Raw genomic sequence first — 26,372 nt, forward strand, 5'->3', positions numbered from 1 at the left:
CTACCCACCAGACCCTCAATAGTTCCTCTACCATTTAATTACTGTGTGTGTGTGTGTGTGTGTGTGTGTGGTGTAAGCAGGAAGGCCACAAGGGGTGAGAGGATATTAGGTAACCTGGAATTATAGGCAGTGTGACCCACCTGCAGTGGGTGCTAGGAACCCGAACTGCAGACTTCAGCAAGAGCAGTAAGTGTTCTTAATCACAGAGCCATCTCTTTCACCTCTAATTAGCAGCTTTAATACAACTGTTTCAATTTTCTAAAGATTCACTTTTAAAATGTGTGTGTGTGTGTGTGTGTGAATATATGCGCATATGTGCACGCAGGTGCCCATAGAGGGCAGACGTGGACACTGGATCCTCTCCTGGGGACTGAACTCAGCACCCCTGGAAGAGCAAGTAAGCTCAACCACCAGCCATCTCTCCAGCCCCTTACATTCTCCCTTGTTTCCAGTTATTTCCTATTATTTCCAGTAAATCCAGTAAATCTACAAGTCAATGATGCAAAGGTATTTTTTCTTTCCTATCATCTCATCTGCAATACCTCGATGGCTGACGAATGAGGGCCATGTAAAAGAATGTTGGGAAACTGGTGATTCCCCATTCATTAAGTGCTAAGCAGGAATTTCCTGAAATCCATGCAATGCTGAGACGAACGCACTTCATTTTTTGCAAGATTAGCAGCATCTTTTTTTTTGTAGAGTCTTACCCTCTGGCAAATAAAAATAGCTTACTTCATTAAATGTTAAAACCAAGAAAGATGTATACTTACCTTTGCCATAATGTCTGCATATGCCATGTATAGAAAATCTTCCTCCAGTTTGCTATGAAACCAAGTGGGAAAAGATCAGTTCTTAAGTAGAAGGCAGGTTGTCATAGAGAAAGCATCCATCCCTATGTAAAGTAACTGTTTGCCATTTTAAAATACATGTTCTTCTTTACAATGAAATGGCATAAAATTTAGACAACAGTAAGTGTTTGAAAACAAACCATTTTATAATCAGAAAGCAAAGACCTTAGAGGTCTTCAGCAAATGCCTCTCCTGACCTTATAGCAGAGTCCTTCAAATGAGAGAATAAAGATTATCATGTACATGCAAATAAATGGGACAACTAATTTTCTTCAAACCACAAAATGTAAAGTAAACAAAAGCAAACTTATGTGGCACAGAGCTTCAGACAGCAGAGAAGTACTCATCCAATGGAGGACTCGGCAAGTTATAATGTCACAGTTAAAAATAATAAGTTGGTCAGGATAATTAAATTTCTGTGGGGAATGTCTAACATTTGCTAAAACATTACAGCAGGTCCCAACTTCACATATGAGAAATACCTCATTACCTCACCAGGCCAGACAGACAGTTGTTCTATGCTTATCAGATGAGATGGTTTTGTTAGTGGGGAATAATAAGACAGAGAGAAAACGTGAGTGAAAGGATGGACCATGTTGACTGTTAGGAGGGAGAGACCCAGATTGCTGTGGTCCCCAGAGATCACATGGTGCTTCAGGATTTGTGAGAAGACCTATGTGGATATGTATTGATAATCAAATGAATTCTGGGGGTATGAAGAGAAAGGATAAGACCTGAGCATCAAGGGCAAGAAATCAAACAGAGGTTCTGTAGACTCTACCATGTCTCCACCTAGAGAGCCAACACCTTTTAGAACCCCAATAAGGAGAGAAAGCTAAGACGTCTTCATTGCATCTTCTGAGGTTGAATTTGTCATGTAACTCTACAGGAGTTTGCTTCCTAAAGCCTTGGTGCAGTTGTAGGACCAGGAGTGAAAGCAAGAGAAGTGGGAACTATCCTAGAAACAGATCTGAGAGATGCTAACAAAAGCCACACCCAGCACCTAAGGGCTTCTTAACGATCATTTGTATGGGAGATACCCTCTAAAGGGATGATGAGAGTCACTAGTTTCCTCCAATTCTCTGCAATGGATTTTGCTTCTTTTAAGTCATTTTTGTTTTGTTTATAATGATAGCTTTTAATAAACCTTTTGTAGGGATCAACAAAATCAGCCTAATACAAAGTTAAGAAGAACCAGAATTTCTTGATAGATTTGGGGAAGGGGATCGGGGCGGGGACAATGATTGATGTGAGAGCACATATGCATTTATGGGTGTGTGCAGAGGTCAGAGGTCAACCTCCAGTGCCTTCAGTTCTTAGAGACCATCCACTTTGACTTTTGAGACAGGGTCTCTCTCTGGAGCTCACTAATTAGCCCAGGCTTTCTGGTTAATACATCACAGGAATCAGCCCTGTTTCTCTTCCCCTACTGATGGGATTACAGGCAACGATTATCATGTCTGGCTTTTTATGTGAGTTATGGGATAGAGCTCAGGTCCTCTTGTTTGAGAGCCAAGTACTTTACTGACTGAGTCATCTTCCCAGTTCCTCATGGTAGGGTTTAAACAACAACAACAACAACAAAGAGTGGATGTAACTCTGTGGGTTTATGTCAGACAGATCACATGAGGTGTGAATTACTCCCTCTCTTGACAAGAGCAGGATGTAACTGAGATATCAATGAATGGCAGATGAGAATTAGATGTGGGTTTCTTTGTCAGTGTCTCCTAGGTCTGTATTAACCTGCTCCACCATACCATTTCTCCGTTAGGGCCGTGCGACTGAACAGAAGAATAAGCTGATGGAGAGGATCAACTCTTTTCATGGCTTCGTCTTCTTCCGGGAGCTCAGCCCCTGGTTTCTGAAAAAAAAAAAGAAAGAAAGAAAAAGAAAAAGCAGACAACTACATAACATTTCTCATTTAAAACAAAAGCTTAAGATCATCACTGTGGCTCATATCTGCAATCCCAGTTCGTAAGAGGTGGAGGCACGAGGATCAGAGCCATTGCAAACTGAAAGCCTGCATGTGCGACACAGAAAGACAATGTCTCAGCCACTCAAAACCCAAATCAGGAACCATGCAATGAATGGCAGAGAGAACAAAAGAAACATCTTTGCTTGCTGAGCTGTATGTGTGCATGTGTGTGCTTTGCATAATATATGATTGGGGTGGGGCCAGAGTTAAGGAAAACTAGAATTTCTTGATTGATTTGGGGCTAGGGGCTGTGGGGGGACAATGATTGATGTGAGAACACATATGCATGTATGGGTGTGTGCGGAGGTCAGAGGTCAACCTCAGGTGTCATCATTTCTTAGAAGCCATCTACTTTAATTTTTGACACAGTGTCTCACATTGAACCGGCAATTCACTGATTAGATTAGATTTGCTGATCAGCAAACCCTAGAAATCAGCATATGATATGTATATGTATGCATATATATGTATGTGTTTTGTGTCTATATAATATGTAATACAATACATATATCAGCCTAACACGCGTGCTGATTATATCACTGGTATAAAACAGAAGAAGCATTTAACAGTTTGATTGTTAAAAAAGGTTGAACAAAGAAAACCCACAAAATTTTAAAAGAAAATACTATTCTTATAAGCAGGGTTTAAAACTAACAAAAAGAGTATTCAAGACAGAGGAAAGATCAGCTTTAGAAAGGGCAAAACATAATATTAAAGAACAAAATGTCACATGATGTGCGACAATTAAGTCCACAGCAATATTTATCACGTAAAATACTTTCTTGGCTTAAATAAAAAATGATAAAGAACACAGAATGAATTACTGACTGAAGTATGTGCACTTCTTTTCATTTTTTAGTTACTTTTAAAACAACAAAAAAAGGAACAGATAAGATTTCATCATTGAGTAAAATTATTAAGCAATTTTTTGCCTACAGAATTGACTGATCCTGGTTTTACTGAATGATTTAATGAACTTTTATGTCTCCAGAAAATTTTTTTCCATTTGGCCTGATTTTCTTTCTACATGAAAGGAGATTCTTAACACAACACAGTTAAGAATCTTGATGTCATTAGTAGTTAAAATTGTACAAAATATCTAAATAGTCTGTGGCTGTTTGATAGTATAATGGGGCTGGGGTTGGGGTTCAATTGATAGACTATTTGGCTGGCACACAGGATGCTCTGGGGCAGATCACCAGCACAGCATACAAGGGATCTGGTAGCCCATGGGAGTGGAGGCACAAGAATCAGGAGATGAAGGCTCTCCTCATCTAAATAGTGAGCTGGAAGCCAATTTGAGCAACATAAAAGCCAGTTTGAGAGAGGGGAGAAGGGCAATCAGGGTTAGGCTTTAGACACTGCATTGCATTTGTTTATTATAGTTCCTGACAATTTGTAAATTAAAAGGTGTCTGCCAGATAGGAGATCTTCAACTTGGAAATCATAATGTCTCCGGCAATGCCACAGACTTCTGTGGGACTTGGGCTTATAAATTCATTTGGAAAGGTGGTTCAAAACAGTAGCTTAGCTTATAAAACATAGCGGCGTTCCCCTGTCCTTCGGGGTGTAGCCCCCACCTGTACACAGCCTCCCTTCCTACCCAATCAGATGGAAGTTTTGCCTGCAGAGCACCGCTCTCCTGCTCCTCTGTGCCCACTCCACTTATGAGAAGCAAAACAAAACAGAGAACCAACACTAAACAAACAAACAAAAACACAAAACAAACAAACAAATAAAAAAAATACCTTATAACCTGACCAGGCCAGAGAGACAGTTGGACTATGCTTATGGATTGAGATAGTTTTGTTGGACAGAAATAATAAGGGAAAGAAATCGAGTGGAAGATAGACCCCATTCAGTGTTAGAGAAACCAAGAATACTGTGGCATGCAGAGACCACATGGTGCTTCAAGATCTGTGAGAAGACACATACGGATGTGCATCTTCTACCTACTTTAGAAAACCAGCTATCATTCGTTAGTCTTCAAATTACTTGGCGTGAATGGTTTCTTTGAGATTTAATTTGACTTTAAGTTGGAAAGGGCTTAGAGAGAGAGAGAGTTTAAGAGACTAACTTATTTAGTTAATGAGGCAACTTATATTTTTCATTTTCTATTCTGACTCATTTGATATTCATAGCTATATATTTTGAAAATAAAACAGGTATTTTGGTCATAAACAGTAAATGTGGCAACAATGAGAATTAAAGTCTTCTAAGACCAATGTGCAGTGTAATGATCTTCTTTTAATCTTCTTTCATTTTATAATCTCATTAAAAAGCTTACCGCTAAATCTTCAATCAATTTATCCTCAAAGTAATGCTCTTCTGTTTCAATCCAAGACTTTTCATATCCCTGAAGAAAAAGATTGACAGCCCGATGCCTAAAAGATAAATACAATGTCAAACAAAGGGATTTTGAATATATGAACAAGAATTCAATAATGCTTATTACCAGATTATCTGTGTACTAAAATATAAGATAAACTTCCTATTATTGATTCCTCTCTTCACAGACAACTCCTTGCATCCAATAAAAGCAGTTTTCTCAGTTCACATATTGACTTTGGGTTTAGTCCCAGCTCAGACTTTTCTAAGCTCTGCAACATCAGTTAAGATCTCAATTTTTATAATTCTCATACTTGAAACAAAAATAATCGTCGCATTACAAGATATCTCAATCTTCCAAGAATTAAAGTGAGATAAATGGTGGAAAGTATATTAGACAGACATTAGTTAAATAGTGGTTATTGTTTCCTGGTGTGATTCTTGCTAGATAACATGAATGCCAATGGAAGACTTAGCCTGTATTCAAGTTAACCTCAAACACAGGCTCTGGCTATTCTAGAGAAGAATGTATTAAGTGGACCTTTTCACAATTGCATCAATGAAGATGAAATCTTGGGACACTGACTTTAACACTGACTATCTGAGACGGAAGAGGTAGCTCTGTGGTTAAGAGCATGAACTGCTCTTCAAGAGGACCGAAGCTCAGTCCTCAGCAACCATGGCAGTTGGCTCATGACCACCTACAACTCCAGCTCCAGGAAGTCTGATACATTCTTCTGGCCTCTCTGGTTACTGAATACATGTGAAACTCCACCCCTACCCCTGTCCACTCCCCCCACACACACATATACAATTAAAAATAAAATCCATCTGGAAATGATGCTTGCCTATGAAGTAAAAAAAACAACAAACAAACAACAAAATCAGTGAAGACTAGAAGAGTTAATGAAACTCATCATGATGCTGAGAGAAATTAGTAAGATTTAAGAGAGAAAGGCCAAGAGATTCGTATGTGGATTATTAGAAGTAGCAGTACGATGCCATTGTAAGAAGGAAGCCTGCACTTAACGGTAACAGAAGTGTGTTAAGAAGGCATGAGGTATAATGGCTAGATAGGTTTAAGGAGAACCTTGTAAATAGAAGAACTAGCAACACATTTAGAAACACTAGAAATAACTGTAAATTCCAGCACACAAGAAAGCAAGCCAAAAGATGTGCTCAGCTGTTTTTAGAACCTCAGAATCATGCACACAGCATTTAGACTTCTAAGCAGACCACATATTCAACCCTTAGGGAAATTCAGATTCGCGGAACTCAGCTCAGATGTTCCTGAAATGGTTTAAGTGATGATATCTTTGTAAAAACAAATCCTTTCTCCAGTATGTTAGAAAGGTACTCTGTGGGGCATTGGGCTATGCACAGACAGCCTGGTTTCCAGTCGAGCTGAGGAATGAATCCTGGGACCCGGTGGTGATAACTCACCTACAGGGAACGGAAGGAGTTCTCTCATGTCTCCTGGAACCCTGGCTCCTGTTACCGCCCCCCACAGCCCCCACAAGAGAAGAATGGTTAGTAGTTACATAGGCAATGTCCCAAGCTTCTGACCTTCAGGCTAAACTCCTCCCCAGTTACCTAGCAACAGTAAGATAAAGCAGCCCACTATAAGAGAGGCTTTTTGGCCCCTCCTCACTCTTGCACCCCTCTCACTCTCTTGCTCTTATGCCTCTCTCTCTCTCTCTCTCTCTCTCTCTCTCTCTCTCTCTCTCTCTCTCTCTCTCTCTCTCTNTCTTCCTCTCTCTCCCTCTTCCTCTCTAGCCTTTCTTCTCTCTCTCTCTCTCTCTCTCTCTCTCTCTCTCTCTCTCTCTCTCTCTCTTTCTCTTTCCCCCTTCTCTCCTTTTGGCCATAGCCGGTCTCTCTCTCTCTCTCTCTCCCCCCCTCCCTCTCCACCTTCTCTCTTTCTATAATAAAGCTCTAAAACCATAGACTGTCTCCTGGACTCAAGGTGTGCTGTGCAGATTCTTGCCTGTGTGGGAACCTCTCTCCCTAAGCTCTCTCTTTTAACCCCGGGGCTACAGAGTGTCACCCCAGGGCCCCCTGGGTCCAGGGGCTGCCCCTTGTCCATCCCCAGTCGAGTGGGGTCAGTGGCTTAGATGCCCACCCAGGGCCGAGTGGAAAGTGTCTGGCAGCCCTCCCACATCCACCTGCCCAGAACATAGGAGGAGCTCAGGCCGGAAGTGGGCTATCCTCCCTCCCCCCTCTTTCCCCTGCCCCCCCCCCCCCGTTTTAGTTCCCACAGTACTGAATTCCAAGAAACTGGTTCCTGTCCATGGTTAGGAAAATAGAAACTTAAAATTATGTTGGACCTTAAAGTGGAAATCAGAGAGCCAAGCAACCTGAATACTGGATACAATGTAACAACCACAAATTGTATTCTTGCTATAAAAACATACAGAAGGAAGGAGCTGACTTACAAGGAGATCACAGATGTTCCAAAAGGAGATACAGTTGAACTGAGCCCTGTTTACAAGACATATTGTGGTGGTTTGAATGAAAAATGTCCCCCATGGTCTCAGGCATTTGATTAGTGGTCCACAGTTGGTAGACCTGTTTGTGAAGGGTGTAGCCTTGCCAGGGGAATTGTGTTATTGGAGTTGGGCTTTAAGAGTTTAAAGACTCACACCATTTCCAATTTTCTCTCTGCCTGTGCTTGCAGTTCAGGATGTGAGCTCTTAGCTTGTTCCTTCATCTGTTTTGTCCATCACTTCCCCTTCATGATGACTCTTATAGGTCTAAAGCCTTAAGTCCACATAAACTCTTTTGTCTATAAGTTACCTTTGGTCCTGGTGTTTTATCACAGTAATAGAAAAGTAACCAAGACAATAGGTATATGGTTGCTTGCAGAAAGTTAAGAGTAGCCAAGAGCCCAGTGTCATGGCAGAATACCCAGCAAGCCATAGCAGGTCATCAAGCCAGACCTGAACGCACCAAGTTACATCTCTATTGACAAGTATATTGCTGTACTACGAAGAGACCGGTGATGAGTCCATTGGGTTTGTTTATGTCATTCCTGTGAGTCAGGAGAATGGTTTTTTCTTTTCTCTGTATGAGGATAATTATACAAATAAGATCCATGGGAAGCATCTACTGTGATCAGCATACTGACAAGCACTCTGAATGCATTTGTTCATCAATCTGTCTTGGTACTCTATGGAGTCATTCCTACCACAGTCCAGAGGGGAAAACCAAAATGAAGTGAGGTAATCAACTTGACCAGTGCCATGGAACACAAACATGGAAGTTGAAATCTAAGCAATTAGACTTCAAAGAATGTTTCCAATCACACTAAATGTCCTTCTCTATACAAACGGATATTCTCCAACATATGCCATTTTAAACTACAAGGACAAACAATAGTTCTCTAAATAAACACACAAAACCATTCAACGGAGGAAAGCAAACAGATGAATTTCAGGAACCAATAAATTTCTCCTATTCTTCTCTTGGAGAGATTCTCATTGCCCCTCGTTACTTCAAGAAGATAATTTCTTTTAAACATTGAAAAAAATCTGACCTTGGCAGATTGTACAAGGGGGCCATCCGGAAGCAGGCCACAACAGCTCTTTTTCTCTGCTTAGAGAGTAGTTTGTGCCACACAGCTTTCTTTGATCTCTGGGGATGTTCCACCTGAGAAAGAATGACAAACATACATTTACAACCCCATCTACCCTCAGTGGTAAAGTTTTAATCAGCTGCATCCTTTACATTTATTTCAAATTACGTAACAATTAGTTTGGTTGAGACTATAGCCTCAGCATTATCCAAAGCTAAATCTGAGATGCTTTCAAATGGTACTTAGTAAAATTTACCTATTTTACAAACAGCTCGTAGCTCCTAAGCCTTGTTATCTTTAAAAATCAAAGAGACAGAAAAAAGCATTCTGTGTAAAATCCTTTTGCACCATTCTCAAAATGTTAAGTACTTTAAAACTGTTTTTTTTAAAGTTCATATGTATGTGTGCATAGGTACATGTTCACACATGTTAGCAGGCACATGGAAGCTAGAAAACATCATTGGGTGTCACTCCTTAGTTGACATCCTCCTTGTTTTTTTGAGACATTTCTCATTGGCCTGGTATTCACCAGTTAGGACAGGTTGACTGGCCAGTGTGTCCCAGAGACTCTGCTATTTCTGTCTCCCCAATGCTGGAATTAGAAGCACATACTTAGGCCCAACTTTTGAAACATAGGTTCTGGTGATCAAACTCAGATCCTTGTTTCCTTCCTCAGTCCCCTTTCTGGAATTTTGGTTTGGTTTTCCTTGCTTTGATTTGTTTTGTCTTGTTTTGTTTTCCTATACAGAAATGCACTCACAGATCCATAGAAACTACCCTTGTGCTAAGTATGATAACTACAAATACAAATGGCATTAATGAAAAGCCTACTGCTCTTTAATAAAAGAAGATAACAAGGCTTTGTGAACTGAGTACTAGGATTAAATAGAAGGATTTAATCTTATAAAAGCATTAAAGTATATAGCTATTTTTGTTAGGTAAGATAAATGAGAACTTGAAAGTTACAAGAAATGATGCAAACAGGCTATTTATTTGAATAATGGTGCTTGAAATTCCAAGAGAAAAAAAGGAGATTAATAATAAGTATTAGAAAGAAGATAAATTCACAGTATGGTTTGGTCAATTAATTAGTATTCTCTAGGCAATGGAGCACTGTACTTCCCAGGCTGAAATATCCCCGGCCAGTATACTTAGATTTCTGGAAAAAATGAAAATGTTATGTTAGCCCAAAGTAAAGCCAGATATATTATGCCTTGCAGTAAATGCTCAGAATATGAACACAATAACTCTTGAGGAAAATGTTACGACTGACTAGGCACTGCAGACATTTTAACAGGGCAATCTATCTAATTGACAAGCACTTACTTCTCTGACCCTCTGTTCTCCATAAGATCAGTGTAACTAGCAAATGTCCACATTAGTTGGTATCTTGATGGGTATATTAGGTGGAATAAACTCTTACTGAAGATAGTGTAGATTAAAACAGGATAAAGAGCCGAGTTGCCCAGTGAGATCCAATGAATCCCAATATAAAATTCCACTTTGTGGTCTGAGACTTTAAAGACAAGCAATTTTGATAAGTACAGGGCATTGTGCTAAATATACTGAAAACCCAGAGATATATACGAAGCTTTTAGCTCCTGAGATACAATTGTGGAGTGAACAGACAAGAATTCAACTGCCCTCTAACTTCAACATTTGGCAGAGAATTATATAAGGAAAAAAATTCAGGTACTCGGAGAGGCTACTTTAAACCATCTGTATATGTTATTTTACCAGTCACAGCAGGATTAGGTGTCTAAACAATATCTAGTTTAAATCAAAGCAACATGTTTATTAATGTTATCGTGTATATGCATATAGAGATAAAGGGGCTAGAAAATCAAAATGTATTTCTTACAGCACAGGTAGAAAGTTTCCTGGGGAGGAACAGGGGATTTTATTATTTCAGATTCAGTATTAATAAAGCATATCACACAGGTATTATCAAACACCTTCTGGCAGATGACTCTTGCCTCTTATACTGGTGTAATCTTGTTTTGTTCTGTTTTTAAAATATTTTTATTTCACGTGTGTTGGGGTGGATGCTCATGACAGTGTGATTGTGAGGAGAAGGCAGAAAGCAGCGTAAAGTGGTTTGAACCCTCTCTCTCCATCTCAGTATTGGAGGCACAGGGCAAGATCTCTCACTGAACTTGGAGGTCAGTGAACCTCAGAAGGTTGCCTAACCAGCAAGTCCTCAGGGCCTTCTTGCCCCTGCCCCACCCTAGTGCTGGAGTTACAGATATGTGCCGCCATAGTCAGCCTTTACCAGAGTGCTGGGGATTTGAACTCGGGTCCTCCCGCTTGCACAGTGAACACTTTACTTACTGAATCCTCTCTCCATCCCTCTAACATTGCCTTGTTGATAAGATATCATGTAAAAAAGGAACATGTTTCCGTATATTTAGTATAGTTTCATTTAATCAACCTAAACTTTATACAAGCAACTTCAGATACATGTATGCAAACCAGACAATAGCCTGGATACATGTAGTCTTATCAATAATTGCTTTTAATATAATATAAATACACAATATAACTTTCTAACAAAGTGTCTCAAGAATTACTGCTTTGCAAATTCTTGAACCAAGGGGACAAAATAGAGAATAAAACACACCAGAACTTGGAAGTAAAGACAGGAGATGACTGGAAAATGACATAAAAACCTCTTCCTCATTTAGGGTTTTACTGTTCGTGTATTGCTCTTCTATAAAAGTAATTTGCTCTTTATCTTAGAGAAAAATTGCTCAAAAAAAATCTCTCATAAAACCAAATGTTAAGCAGGTAAAAGAGAAAACACTTCAGATATTAAACCAGTGAAAGACAAAATATCTCAGACATATTTTATGTGAAGCCTTAAAAATGACATAAAACATTTGAAACCTTGTACAACTCTGAGATAGTTTGTTAGAATGGTTTAGAATAAAGTCTACTACTAATACTTTATAGGATTTTAGAAAAGCTTGAAAAATGTGATAAAATGAAGGCCTTTATCTCTCAAAGCATAGTATCTACAAATGTTTCTGAAAAATATAATCTTGGAAATAACAAATTACATGCTCATTCCAGCGAACACATATATGGGGCTTGGGGGACCACAGTTAAAAATTAATATACATTTAAAATAATTTATGTGTCTAGGCAATTATGATTGAATTAACACAAAAATCTAACCTGCTCAAGGTGAAAAAGCACATTTGCTATATCCAAGACACGCTCCACTGTCCTCTCTGGGTCTGAGGTGTCTTCTGTCCTGTTTGGCAAGTCTTTGTAGAGAGCCATCTGCCACCTGATTGCAGGGTCTTCCAGCTATGGGGAAGCAAACACAAGGTGGCAGCTGAAGAGCAAGGGAATCCCACCTGATCCCTGACTGGGTCTACCTGGATCACTAAGCAAATCCAGGACAATACTAAAACACCTACAGAACTATACCTAAGTAGCAGAGGTCTAGGGAGCCACTAGACTGCATGATAAGATGGTACATTACAGAAACTTGCTGAGTAGATTTCAAACCTATATACAAATACGCAAATGAGCAACTGTGTGAGCAAATTTAAAGGTCAGTTTGCCTGACTGTTATAATCATTTCACTGTCTCTGTCTATGTACATTTTATGACACACAACTTAAATATATTGCTAACAAAGCAAGCAAATGCTATGCAGAGGTCAGAAAAATAAAAACATATTCATGTTCAGAAGTGAAACGGTGAGAATGACTGTGTCCAGTAAAGAATCATAAAGACTGTCCCCAGAAGAATCATAAAGGACACTTGTCTGTGCACCCAAACATCTTCTTACATGAATAAGCTCAAATACTGAGGCAAAGGACAGAGTTAAACTTCCAAGGGTTGGCTAGAAGACCAGGTAGGCTGCCTGCAGACATTCTCTACTCTTTCTGTCCCCCTGGCAGACCCAATCCCTCAGGCTCATCCTTAGCACTCCCGCAGAACACCAGCTACAGTCTACCTCCCCCACCCCTTTCCATGCCTCATGTGGATCCTACAAACCATCCCCTCCTAACTCCCCTCCCCCTGCTAGTCACAGCATCTCAGCCTTCAACACCAACAGGCATCCCCTGTGAACATACCAGCCAGGAGGACAATACAACATGTGACACACAGACACCATGCTCTCTGAAACAGAAACCAAGGAACAAAACACCCACCCAACAAGGGCACACCCAGAAATCAGCCTCTAGACCTATAACCGCCACACACCAGATGCTAGGCGACAGCTTAAGAATACAATTAGTAATGATATGTCTCCACTCAAGTACAGATCTCCCACCACAGCAGGCCCCTGAATATTCCACATAGCTGAAGCATAAGAAAAAGACCTTAAAACCAACTATATAAAGATGATAGATGTCCTTAAAGAGGAAATGAATAAATCACTTATGAAAGACAGAAAAAATACAAACAATTGGAAGAAAATGTATAAATTCTTTAAAGAAAGCAAGAAAAAAAACTAACAGTTGAAGGAAATGAATAAAACTGTTAAGGACCTCAAAATGGAAATAAAGCAATTAAAAAAAAACACAAACGGAGAGAATCCTGGAAATGAAAAATTTAGGAAATTGAATAGGAACTCGAGGGGCAAGCTTCACTGACAGAGTATGAGATGTAAAGAAGAATCTCGGGCATTGACAATATGATAGAAAGAATGAATACACCAGTCAAAGAAAATATTTCATCTAAAAAATTCCTTCAGGAAATCTGGGACACTATGAAAAGACTAAACCTAAGAATAATAATAGAAGAAGGAGAAGAATCCCAGCTCAAAGGCCCAGAAAATATTTTCAACAAAATCATAGAAAAAAAATTATCCTAACCTAAAGAAGGAGATGCCTCTAAAGGTACAAGAAGCCTAGAGAACACTAAATAGATCAAACCAGAAAAGAAAGTCCCCTCACCTCAAAATAATCAAAAAACTAAACATAGAGAATAACAACAACAATAACAAAAGAATATTAAAAACTGCAAGGGAAAAAGACAATATAACATAAAAAGGTAGATCTATTAGAATTATACCTGAATTCTTAATGGAGACTCTAAAAGCCAGAATGGCTTGGACAGATGTGTTGCTGACTCTAAAATACCACAGATGCCAGTCCAGACTATGATACCCAGCTAAACTTTCAATCGAGAGAGAGAGAGAGAGAGAGAGAGAGAGAGAGAGAGAGAGGAGTTAAAACAAAAAAGATACAATAAGATTTAAGGTTGAAGTGGAGACAGATGAAGAAAGGAATAAGATAAGAAGACAGCCTTGCATGCTCACACACTGACTGTTGAAAGATTCATTTGTGTATTTTTATAAATATTGAAATAGGTCCGCAATTGATTCTAAACTTAGGGAGTTTACAACACAGCAAATTCTCACTGGAATAAAGATTATTGAATAATATGGCATATAAATTTTACAGGTACCAAAAAGAAATCTTGATACTGTCATATTTTAAGAATGAAATTTTAAAATAAGCTCTTTGTGTTTAATTTTTATTCTTTCACTGATTTTGAATGTGTCTGCGTATAGATATGTGTACATGGGTGCATGTGCCCATGTGGTCCAAAAGTGGGCATCAGGTCCCCTGGAGCTACCTGGTGTGAGTGGTAGGAACCAAACCCTCTCAAAAGGACCATAAGTGTTCTTAATGGCTGAGCCAGCTCTCCTGCTCCAAAAATCTTATGAATCTTTTTTTTTCTCATGTTTTAAAGGTAGACTACAAAATTCATAAATCTGAACAGATAGAAGCATCTTAGTGGGAAAAAAAGCCTTCATTTCAAAGAAATAAAATATAAGAGTCGTGGCATTAAAAATAGACAATACAAATTCCATTTCCTTCTCCTCCACTTTAGAATTTCCATTAAAAAACAAAAACTGCATGTTATGAAACAGAAATGAACAGGGATCATCTGAAACTTCCAACCTCTTAAAAAGCCATAGCTCCACATGACAGAAATAGCTTTGAAGTGGAGATATCTCAGGGACAGAACTTCGTATACAGATGACTTCTAAACACTGTTTGTCCTTTGCTTAAAATAGAATGCTTTCCTCTTCATGTTTTCATCAAAGGACTATGTGGTTCATTTTTGTCTCTAAATTCAATAAACATATATTTTTGATAAAGCAAAATCTTTATGTTCTCTCTCATACAATGACTCCACAAGGCTTCTTCCTCTATCTAGTGTTCTCAGAATGTGAACATGAGGCTAGAATGTGGCTGCTTCATTGTTGGGCCCAGGTGTCCATCTGGACTGTAAGAAGAGGGGCTACTGCCAGTGTAGAGAAAGGTGAGTGATAGGCCCTACACAGGCAGTCCTCACCTTATATGGGACAACAGCACTCATTCTTCAGAACTCATGTGGGTGAAGGTTTTGTTGCAGCAAGGAATAGACAGAACAATGAGCCTTGGGAGAGTGTGGAGAGTGTTAGCATGGCTGTGTGGCTTGTATACTTGAATGAGGATTTGATGGGGAGCCACACTGTCAAGGCAGCTCCTGTAAGCTCCCAGGGGGAGGATCCAGAATCTCAAAGACTGAGGGCTATAGGACCACTTCCTGCCATGAACACAGAGCCTGAAGTCACTCAACAGGGGTTGTCTAAGTTCAGAGATCCCAGGAGCCCTTCAGGGGTTCATAATGTCATCTAAACCTGTGTTTATAAAAACGTTCATGTCTCTCACTGCATGAGAGCTTACAGTATAAGCACTTGGTCTGAGTTCAGCTGGAGGTTTCATGATGATTAACAAAAGATATGCACATTTTTCTTTTCTCTCTGAAAAAGAAACACTACTGGGAATCAATCTCCTTCTCTGGGGGATTTATTACTAAGATATGCGTGAGTTCACATGGAGGTTCATAGAAAATGTGCTTTAAAGACAACCGTGTGCACTGATAATAGAGCAGAAGTGTGTTTACCTGAATCACATCTCCCAGAAATGCAGGTCTATGGGAAGGAATATTTTAATACACTGAAGGACTACTTGGTGATTTTTAAAAATATCTTTTATACCTTCATCTCATTTTTATGAATTAGACAGAAACCTCAGAAGGTTACTGACTACAGTAGAAGCCTAAATATGGATTACATAATGGTTAGATCTCTTTTGTTTGCTGGATTTTGCTTTTGGAGACAGGGCCTTTCTAGGTAGCCTAGGCTAGCTACAAATTCACAATCTTCCCATCTCAGAGTCTTCAGTGTTAGGATTATAGGCATGTACCACCTATCACGTCCAGAAGCAATAAGACTTCTTAAATGACATACCTTATACATAAATGAGTGATATATCTCAAAGTGGGAGCAAATACTTACTGAACTACCAACCAACCAACCAAACAAACAAACAAAAACCACATCAAAACAAAAAACAAAAAACAAAAAACAGTTTTAACAATTCCTTCAACTACTGCTAGAAAACAGTTTCTACTCACATTTGTCTTCAAATTGCTTTTCCTGTCCTTAGATCAGCTCACTTATTCTTACCTTAGCAATTCTCAATACCTCATATATATAAATTTTTATCTGAACACTAAAGGAAAAATTTCAACTGGTTATAGATATCTGTTTCCAGGTCACCCAAACCATGAAAAGCAATTATAAAATGTATATGTAGTATTTATTCAATCTGTGTCATACTGTTTTCTAATTTTGTAATGTATGATCCTCTGCTTTTAAGGGCATGCCACTTATTACCATGTATTGTTAGTTTAAAGTCTTTTCAAGTAAAATAATAGCCAATCAAGATAACCTTACTTGCTATTAGTACTATTATTCTGAAAATGTTAAATGTGATTTGGAATAAAAGCTGACTTACCTTGCCTTGTAAGTGTATATTACTGCGGATTATATCACGTACTTCCTCCTCGGTGTCTTTCTGTCAAGAGATATATGTTACTAAAAGAAGTCCCATAATAAATGCATTGTACTGGCGAGTTTTGTGTCAACTTGACACAGATGGAGTTATCACAGAGAAAGGAGCTTTAGTTGGGGAAATGCCTCCATGAGATCCAGCTGTGGGGCATTTTCCCAATTAGTGATCAAGGGGGAGAGGCCCCTTGTGGGTGGGACCATCTCTGGGCTGGTAGTCTTGGATTCTATAAGAAAGCAGGCTGAGCAAGCCAGGGGAAGCAAACCAGTAAAGAACATCCCTCCATGGCTTCTGCATCAGCTCCTGCTTTCTGACCTGCTTGAGTTCCAGTCCGAATCCTTTGGTGATCAACAGTAGTATGGAAATGTAAGCCAAATAAACCCTTTCCTCCCCAACTTGCTTCTTGGTCATGATGTTTGTGCAGGAATAGAAACCCTGACTAAGACATGCATCAACTGCCGAAGTCAAAGAATGAATCAAATACTCCATTAAATAGTGTGTCGCTGGCAAGTATATCAAAATGCATACTATAAATTTGAAGCATTCTCAGATCCTTTTTTATCTGTATGCATGCGCACGTGCGCACATGTGCAGTTATCCCTGGAGTCCAGAATAAGGTGCCAGATACTCCAGAAAAGGAGTTGCAGATGATTAGGAGTTGGCAAAGTAGGGAGCCAAACTCAGTCCTTTCCAAGAGTTGTCTATACTCTTAATGCTTGAGTCACATTTACCCCTCAGAAAATATTTTATATAATGAAATTACTTCAAACAAGAATACCATTTACTTGAACTACTCAGTAAGAATGTCAAGGGTTAACAGAATGAGTATCAAATTTGTAAAAATAAAGAAGACGAAACATATTCCCTTAGGTTCACATAAAAATAAATTATGCCTTTCAAACCTCCATAATGAGACAATTGCATGTTACAACATACTCCATAACAGAGCTGTAACAAGAAATGTGTGTGAGAAAATCAAGTGTCCAAAACCTGTGCCTAAGCTTTCCTCCATCCACTTGTTCCAGGGCACGAAACAAGAGCCACACAGGCGAATCATTGTTAGTCTCTGGGGAGAGGGGCATGAAAATGCATTCTCTGATTTGCATAAATATAAACTAGCAATCCCAAGGCACAGTTTTGAAAGATTACATGGTCACCTGAAATTATGCAAATAGAATCAAGGAACTAACTCGAGCAAAGTTAAATCCCAATGCCTGTAAAGAAGCAAAGCTCCAGAAAGCTCACCCCTCATCTAGGCACCATGGGCACAGTACAGTTTGCTTTTGATGTTGAAAAATCACCTTTCAAATTTTAACAATAGCTCTCATAGCAAATGTTATGAAGGAGTACATATGCTATCCATCCCTCCCACCACATCCCGTGGCCTATTATTCATATGTTTGCTACCAGAAGATGCCTTGGAGATGATTACCATCACTTAGGATAAAAACACCCTAAATATAATAGGCAGACATTGATTTAAGGCCTAGGGTCTACAGAAAATTCACTTACTAACAATGTAACTGTAGATGAACTATTGACAGTTACTCAAAGGATACAATGCCATGACTAGAGGTCTGATAACTACCAGCCCTGGGTGACCAGCAGACTTACCAAGCTAAATCTATTTTTGGCCAGAGCAATGAGCTCTTGATCACCAGGGGCACAGATGTTCAGCCCAATAGGTAGTAATCGCTTCAGAGCTGCCACGATCAAAGACGTCTGCATAGAATACCGGTCCCCTTTGCGCTTCATTTTCTTCCTTTCTTGATCAGAAATGGCTGCCTGTGGAACAAAGATAAACCCTGGGATACCACCCACACTTCTTTCATTCAGATTGACCATCTTCTTTGACGTAATCATGGTCCCATTGTCCTTATTTTCTCTGATTCCTATTTTCAGAAATCCTAACCATTCTGAAAAGGTTATCTTTCCTTCCCAACATTTCTTTTTACTTTTACTTTTTATTCTTCCTACATCTTCACCATTAACTAATGATATTCTATTCCCATGTAATTGGTGGATAGAAAGATCCATCATAATATTAGGGAGGCATTCCATATAGTAATTTCATATATAATATGCTTTCTAATTTTCAATTCTTAAAAGAATTTACATACAGAAACCTTATTTTTGCTTAGCATTACTTAAAAGAAGGCGAAATAGCCTGCATTTTTAATCCTAGCACTTGAGAGGCAAAGGTAGGTAGATCTCTGTGAGTTTGAGGCCAGCCTGGAATAGTCAGTTCCAGGACAGCCAGGGCTACATGGTGGAGCACTGTCTCAAAAACGAACAACCAAAACAAAGCAAAAGAAAGAGAAGGCAGAATAAGTCCAAGTCTGGTGCTGAAAAGTTCTCAGCACAGAGAGAAGTGGCACTGTGGTTGACTTGTTTAAAGATTTTTTTTAATGTGTGTAGTTTGTGCCTGTATGTGTATGTGTCTTGCTCATGTGTGTTTCAGTACCGAAAGACCAGAAGAAGGCATTGAATCACCAAGAACTGTAGTTACATATAGTTGTGAGTCACCATGTGGATGCTGGTAGTTGAACCTAGGTTCTTCACAAGAGTAGCCAGTGTGCTTAACTGCCGAGCCATCTCTCCAGCCCTAGTAATTGATTCATTATAAAGGACTGGTATACTGTTATAATATTGCAGTATATTATTCCATATATAGTTGTGTTCCATCAAATCCATAAATTTCTGAACATAAAAAGCAAGAATTTTATATTTCAGAGATATACACTTATTGTATGGATCACATTTTTTATATGTACCACCTTTTAAGAAATTATTTTTAGTAAATTTAGTAACTAGGAATCTGTAAGAACTTTATCCTTCATAGGTCATTTTTATGTCTCAGGATTTACTGCACCTGATTCAAACTAATCCTAGAAACTATCTGAACAGCACAAATGTTTTAACATCAGTAAGCAATACTATCAAACCACCCAATTACCATCATGAACTCAAAAAATTAAAAAAAAAAAAACTTCAACTCATAAAGGAACATTGAAGCAAATGGAAATACTTGATACCTTGGACATCTTGGACTTCGTGTCAGTGATGAGGAAGGACATGTTGTTGATTTCATTCTGTACCACAAAGTTCTGTTCTTCTCTTTTGAAATTCTAAGAGGTTATAAAGGAAATTTCAGTTAAAACCACTTGGAGAAAACAATATAATCAGAGATACAAAGGTGTCCAGAGTCTTGTCAGGGGCAGAGACAGCTATGTTAGAGACAACTGTTTCAACAATATATGAACATGATTGACTTTTCCCAATGTTGGGGGATGGAACTTAGGGCTTTGTCCACACAAGGCAAGTGCTCCACCTCCGAGTATATCCCAGCCTTCTTACTTCTTATTAGAAGATAAGTTTTCATTAAATTGCCAACGTTGGCCTTGAATTTACTCTGTAGCTCAGGCAGCCCATCAGCTTGTAAACCTCCTTCCTTTACTTTCTTGGGAATTGGGATGACAGACCCATGTTACCAGGCACATCCTGAATGGGTTTGCTTTAAAGATGAAGCTTGAAATGCTCATGTCATAAAATTGCACACATTACCAAATGATAGTATGAACACTCCAGCCCCAGGTTAGGTGGGGAGGGGTAACTGTTGTCTCCAGGGATAAACAGTCTTTCCAGAGCACACACAACTTTGAATAACTTTCTACTTCCTATTCTGGTAGGCACTCCATCTAATTCTAAAAATGCCATAACATTATTTTAAGTACTTTTAATTTAGAAAGGATGGTAAAATCAATCCATCTGAAACATTTGGAGAAAATATCAATACATATAAGTAAATTTGATTTTAAAATATGTATTAGGGCTAGAGATATGGATTAAGCCATTAAAGGCTAGGATCATGACCAAAAAGATATATATCAATATTCCTACTATTGAAAGAACCATTACATGAGCCTGATGATTATATAATAGAGTCCTAATTCCAAAATATTCTTTAAGACAAAAGTTTAAAAATACTTCATTGATGTTTAAATGATTGCTTAGTGGAATACATATGCCAATTTTCTAGCAATTTTCAACATGTTTAAACATATAATCCTAGACTCTTCTGGTAGGTAAAAATTGGGTTATATATGAAAGAGAGGGAAAGGTAAAAGGCTGTCAATCCATCTCTGATTTTGGCAGGTGAAAATAGATTGACTTATCCTAGAATATACATTTCCCTCAAAATACCCCAAACAAGCTAACGTCTCCATTAAAATTTGGTGGCACTTGCCGATGGTCCCACAGAAGTGATAAAATTACAAATTTGAGGTCAGGTTAACTCCAAGTCCAGCTTAAGCTACAAAGTAAAAACTTGTCTCAGTATACCAAGGGTCCACATCAGCATGCTCTCTATTCAAGGGTCTCTATTCCAGCATGCTCAAACCACAAAACAAACAAACAAAATACCTCATTTGATTTAGAGAAACAACCTAAAAAATATTCCTAGAGTACCACAGATAACAGACATCAGTATGAATATGCAAATGCACATAATTTAAAAATCATTTTAAATCAGGCATATCCAAAAGAATCCCAGCATATAGAGGTACAGCAGGCATGTAATACCAGCCTGAGCTATATAACACACTGTCTAAAAGCGGGGGGCATAAATAAACATCTTAATGTTTATACAATACTACCAAAATTTTGTTATCTTTTAAAGATAAATTACAGAGTTTAGAAGGGACTCTATTTCCCTAAAGTCCCCAGAGTCACCTTCCTTCTGTCTTAAACTATCAAATGAATTCTAGAAGATAAACTCAAAAAATATTTAGACAGTGACTTCAGGAACCAGACAACTGCTCTACCTTTGCAAAGTCCTCATCACAAATAAAACAGTAGATAATTTGCATTCTCATACTTACATGGGATTTGGACCAGTAGATGAAGACTTCAGCCACCATTCGAAATAGCTCCTCTGCTTCTGGGTTGGGCTCCTTCAGCCACTTTGCCCTGGAACATGTGACAAGCAGTTTCTCAGTTAGAGTTAATGAAGAAAAACAACACCTTACCACCACCACCCCAAATTCCTTCTGCCAAAGTCTTTTTAAAATTTCCTTCCTTCCTTCCTTCCTTCCTTCCTTCCTTCCTTCCTTCCTTCCTTCCTTCCTTCCTTCCTTCCTTCTTTCTTTTTTTCTTTCTTTCTTNTCCTTCCTTCCTTCCTTCTTTCTTTTTTTCTTTCTTTCTTTCTTTCTTTCTTTCTTTCTTTCTTTCTTTCTTTCTTTCTTTCTTTCTTTCTTTTTTCTTTTTTGAGCTCTGGCTAGCCTGGAATTTACTATGTAGGCAGAACTTGAACTCACAGAGATTTGCTGACTTTTGCCTCTCCCACATGCTGGGATTAAAAATGTGTGCTCCTATGCCCAACCTGCCAAAGCAAGGTTTGCTGACCAAAGAATTCATAATGGTTTCACGGTATGGCTGGAACATTAAAGAATTTGTAAACATTGTAACTGTCCAACAGCTTTTCAAGAGAAGAAATTAAAAATAAAAAGGTTGGTTTTATTTTGAAAAATATATGCTTTATAATTCACATCCACAATTTTTTTATATATGATGTATATGTTTTGTATGTGTGCACATATTATTTATATAATATATATATATATATATATTATATAAATGATATATATATATATATATATATATATATATATATGACACACTTTCAATGCATTTCTTTCTGTATAATCTGGAGAGTACACTTTTGTCTCCTGTAGAAACTGGAACAATATAGCAGTAGATATGTTACTTGCAAAGCATAGAAGGCTTCAGCAAATGGCATCCAGTTTTAAGTTGAAGGTTCCCAATGAGAACCAGTGAATGCATTAATATTTTGTTATGTTATAACCATGAGAATGCTCATGGCCCAGGAGTCAGAGAACTATGTGGTCTCTATGAGCAGATAAGCTAAGCAGATCCTGAAGTATCTGCTTCTGCACAGCGTACCTGTTATAGTCCACAAACCGGATGAGGAGTGGGTAGAAGGCGTAGAGATCCCTGGCCAGTGTGGTGAACTCATCTAGAATGAGCAGCTCGGCCTCAGACATGTCCCCTCTGGCTTCAGCTTTCAGGTGGTCTTCCTCAGACACTACCATGGCAGCCTTTTTCTTTAGCTTCTCCATCAAGGGTAAGAAATGAGTTTTCAAGAGCTGAGGTTTCACTTTGTTGATGATAGGCTGTGAAAACACTAGAAACAGACATTAATTAATATTAATGCTGAATTAATTTAATTTGTCCATTAAAATTAAGATGAATTGCTGGAATGGTAGTGGGAGTGAGATTCCCTACCTTTTCTCTTTCATAGTTTCCTTATGGACAGAGCCCACATCTCTGCCATTTTTCTAGTCACAAACCTAATTGCATAATTGACACTTAAACATGATTACTGAACTCAATTCAATGTGCTTATTTTTTTAAAAAAAAGATTGATTGATGATCTAGAATAAATTTTTTAAAAAACTTGGAATTGTATCAGATTAATTTTAAAATCAGCATTATCATACAGAGCCCCAAAGTGGGAAATGAGGCTTCAAGTTCTTTCGTTTTTTAGAACACTCTCTGCAATATCATCATGTGAGCCTGCTGTCCCCTCAGTGTATCCCATCATCATTTCCTGCAAGGGTTAGTTTATACATAACACTGTTGTCCTGGTCAGCATTCAGTAATAGGTATAGACTTGCACAAGCAATTTTTAAAATGGATTTTTACATTATATTTATATAATATGTATATATCTATAAATATATACACATACATACATTGGGTGATATATATGTGAGAAAAGTTAAAAATATACCTATTCAATCATTAAGACACTGGTACTATGTTTTTAGTTTTCATCAACAGATAAACTCATTAATTCATACATGACAGTACGGATTAATTCTGCATTCCTTTAAAATTTTTGCTTTTGTTTTCTATATTTAACATGGGTATTTCCCAAGATACAAAACATGACATGCTGTTTTGTGAATGCTTGGAGAAAAATGTAGTATTTTTGTAAGAGGATATACAAAAACTACCCATGCTGCTCCACCTGTTGGGAATTTAGATAGCTTCCAGAATTTTAATATAAATTCTGCAATGACAGTCTGAACTGTACATATTTTACTTCATCTTCCATTCTTCAGCCCATTGTCATGGGAGAATAATATGAAGGTATGTTGTTTCAAAATCCAGCTTTACTTTTGTCTCTGTCTACATAATCATTATTGGTGTTACTGTTCATTATTTCTTGTGATTGCTAAATAGGCTTATATAGAAATAAACAAATTAGAAAACTGTTTGAAATGATTAACTATGTAATGAGTAGCTATAATTGTCAATTCGACACAACTTAGAATCATCTGGGGACAGTCTCAGTGAGGAATTGTCTACATTGGGTTGGTTGGTGGGCATGCCTATGGGCAGTTGTCTTGATTATGAAAACTGATGTGGAAGACTTAGACCACTATGGGTGACACCATTGCCTAAGCAGGAAGTCTTGAACTATGTAAAAGTGAAGAAATTGAGCTGAGTAAAAGCAAACAAGTGAGCACACAATCTTTTACTTCTTTTTGCACTTGATAGGTTTAAGATGACTAGCCACTTTAGGCTCCCATCATAAAGATATCCTTGCAGTGATTTTACTCTAACATGGTAAGTGTACATTAAAAGAAACACTTCCTCTCAAAAGATACTTTGGGTCGGGATATTTTATCATAGCAACAAAAATGAGACTAAGGCAGTTAGCAAATGTCTAAACTTATCTATATCTTTTAAAATAGCATAAGAGGACTAAGCAATGGTAATTTTGCGCACAGAAGAAATCACTGAAGATTACTGTGGGAAATTTCTAGCCTTCGATATTTGAAATCTTGGCTGGAAATAAAACAAATGGTAGGGTGCGTTCTTTCCGGTCCTTACCAGCCAAGCGCTTCATCCAGGCTCCTTCATCAATCCCCAGGTTGTTGTAGATGATTTTGAGAATGTTGCCCAGCAGCGTGTTCATGTGCTCTGAGTTGAGGGCTGTGCAGCACATCTCAGCCCTCTCTGGATGGTTCTCAGGACCGTGTTCCCACCACCTTGACATGTAGCTGCACAACATGGGCAGCACAACCTCCATCATGTATGGCATCTGAGTGTAGCGGATTCCTGACTCTGCCAGCTCTATAATCTCAGTCATCAGCTTCTCTAGGGATGGTATATTGGGGCAGACATCCTCCACATTTGCAGGTAAACTGAGAGCTAGAGAAACACAGATAACAATGGGATGTGCTCAGTGCAAGAATAGGTACTGTGTGGCAGATGTGGCTTTCTCAAACAGACACTGTATTTCATGTTGGGCTTCAAAACTCAAACCTGGCTATCCTTCTCCAGGTATCTTCTCCCTTTTACGTGGCTGGCTGCCATTTAAAAGCTCTTTCCTAACCCCGTGATCCTAACACACCTTCAGGCTAGCAGGCCAATTGACAGCTGCTCTGTCTATCTACAGCAAATAAGATTAGGCATTCTCTCTTTGTCCTTCTTCCTGCACTCACCACTTCCAAGCCATCTCAGTGTATCTCTATTCACCTCTACGCCCTCTATTTAGAGGAAGAAAAGTTGAGGTCCTTCATTTGTTACCTCCTCTCTGTCTGAATGATTTCCCTACTACAGGGCCTTGCTCATGTTTCTATTCCCAGTCTTTTCCTCTCTCGCAGCTCCTGGCCAGCCATATCTACAGAGGCGCAAAAGTCCCCAGAAGTTCTACTTCCCAGGCATCATTCTTTGTACAGCAACTAAACTCAGCTTCCAGAACACAGGGAACTCATGACTTTACATCCATGGCTTACTGGTTTCTAGGCAGCTTGTCCCTTTTCCTGAACAGCCTCCCTCCTTAACATCACCATTGACTCTCTGCTCAATTTCAGCAGTGTCCTTAACTCACTCCTTTCTCCTTGCCCAGTTAGATGTTGGCTTCTTTAAGGATCCATTTTTAGCCCTTCTCTTCCTCTGCATATATATTTATCTTGACAACTACATACACTGCTGCTGGCTTCTGTTTTGCTAAAACTACAAAACTTCTAAGTTTTATTTATTTGTCTTTTTGTGTGTATGTCTAATTCTGGATTTTTTTTTTCAGGGTCCACCGAGATACAATAACTTTAAATTTTTTACTTAACCTCCAACACAGTTACTTAAGCCAAGTGTCATCTAATCAGTTACATGGCTAGATGCTGATGGACCTTCCTTGGCTCACATCTGAGATGATTCTCCCTCCAGGAAACCTTACAACCACTCCACTGCCTATTCTTTGCAGTGGGCATTGCCTAGCCACTGCTTCTCCAGAACTCAACACAGCTGAGCTGTGCATTTATCTCCCTTACTGTCCAGTGGATTTCTACGATACATCAATCCCTCTCTGTAGCTGGTAAATGAATCTTCTTTGCTACAGCTTCAGTCCCCATTCTTGCTTCCCGGTTCTGGCTTCCCATTCATTCTTCATTGTCTGTTCACCTCTCCTAGGAGCTATCTCCTCTCAACATTTTCCCTAATGAATCAAAATTTCTGTCTTCCCAATGTCAAGACCCATCCTGAATTATCTGTGTGGAGTCTTCCCAGGGGCTCTAGAATAACATTACTTTCTAGTGCCCAGTAGTCTTTATTCTGAATTCTATTGCCCATGTCTATCAATCTCAGAATCTCAGTCAGTCTCAGTCTCTGTCTCTGTCTCTGTCTCTCTCTCTCTCTCTCTCTCTCTCTCTCTCTCTCTCTCTGTGTGTGTGTGTCTCTGTGTGTGTCTC

At 38.7% G+C, this 26,372-nt stretch overlaps 1 protein-coding gene across 9 annotated transcripts in view; it reads right to left on the reverse strand.

Annotated features, from left to right (window-relative positions):
- The window catches only part of Ryr2 (ryanodine receptor 2), a 557,252-nt gene that overhangs the window by 83,664 nt on the left and 447,216 nt on the right, over positions 1-26,372 (reverse strand). For 5 of the 9 annotated variants that reach the window (XM_029547432.1, XM_029547433.1, XM_029547430.1 and 2 more), the window contains 12 exons: positions 24,514-24,834; positions 22,555-22,795; positions 21,474-21,561; positions 19,629-19,721; positions 18,208-18,378; positions 16,540-16,599; positions 11,900-12,034; positions 9,846-9,881; positions 8,684-8,796; positions 5,111-5,207; positions 2,606-2,709; positions 771-822 (listed from right to left, as the gene is read on the reverse strand). In XM_029547432.1, the coding sequence (XP_029403292.1) occupies positions 771-822; positions 2,606-2,709; positions 5,111-5,207; positions 8,684-8,796; positions 9,846-9,881; positions 11,900-12,034; positions 16,540-16,599; positions 18,208-18,378; positions 19,629-19,721; positions 21,474-21,561; positions 22,555-22,795; positions 24,514-24,834 (1,511 nt within the window). The remainder of the gene's footprint in view (positions 1-770; positions 823-2,605; positions 2,710-5,110; positions 5,208-8,683; positions 8,797-9,845; positions 9,882-11,899; positions 12,035-16,539; positions 16,600-18,207; positions 18,379-19,628; positions 19,722-21,473; positions 21,562-22,554; positions 22,796-24,513; positions 24,835-26,372) is intronic. The other 4 variants (XM_029547437.1, XM_029547436.1, XM_029547435.1 and 1 more) reach the window with 1 other exon arrangement.

This window comes from Mus pahari, chromosome 16 (genome assembly GCF_900095145.1).
Source record: "Mus pahari chromosome 16, PAHARI_EIJ_v1.1, whole genome shotgun sequence".
Lineage (NCBI taxonomy): Eukaryota > Metazoa > Chordata > Mammalia > Rodentia > Muridae > Mus > Mus pahari.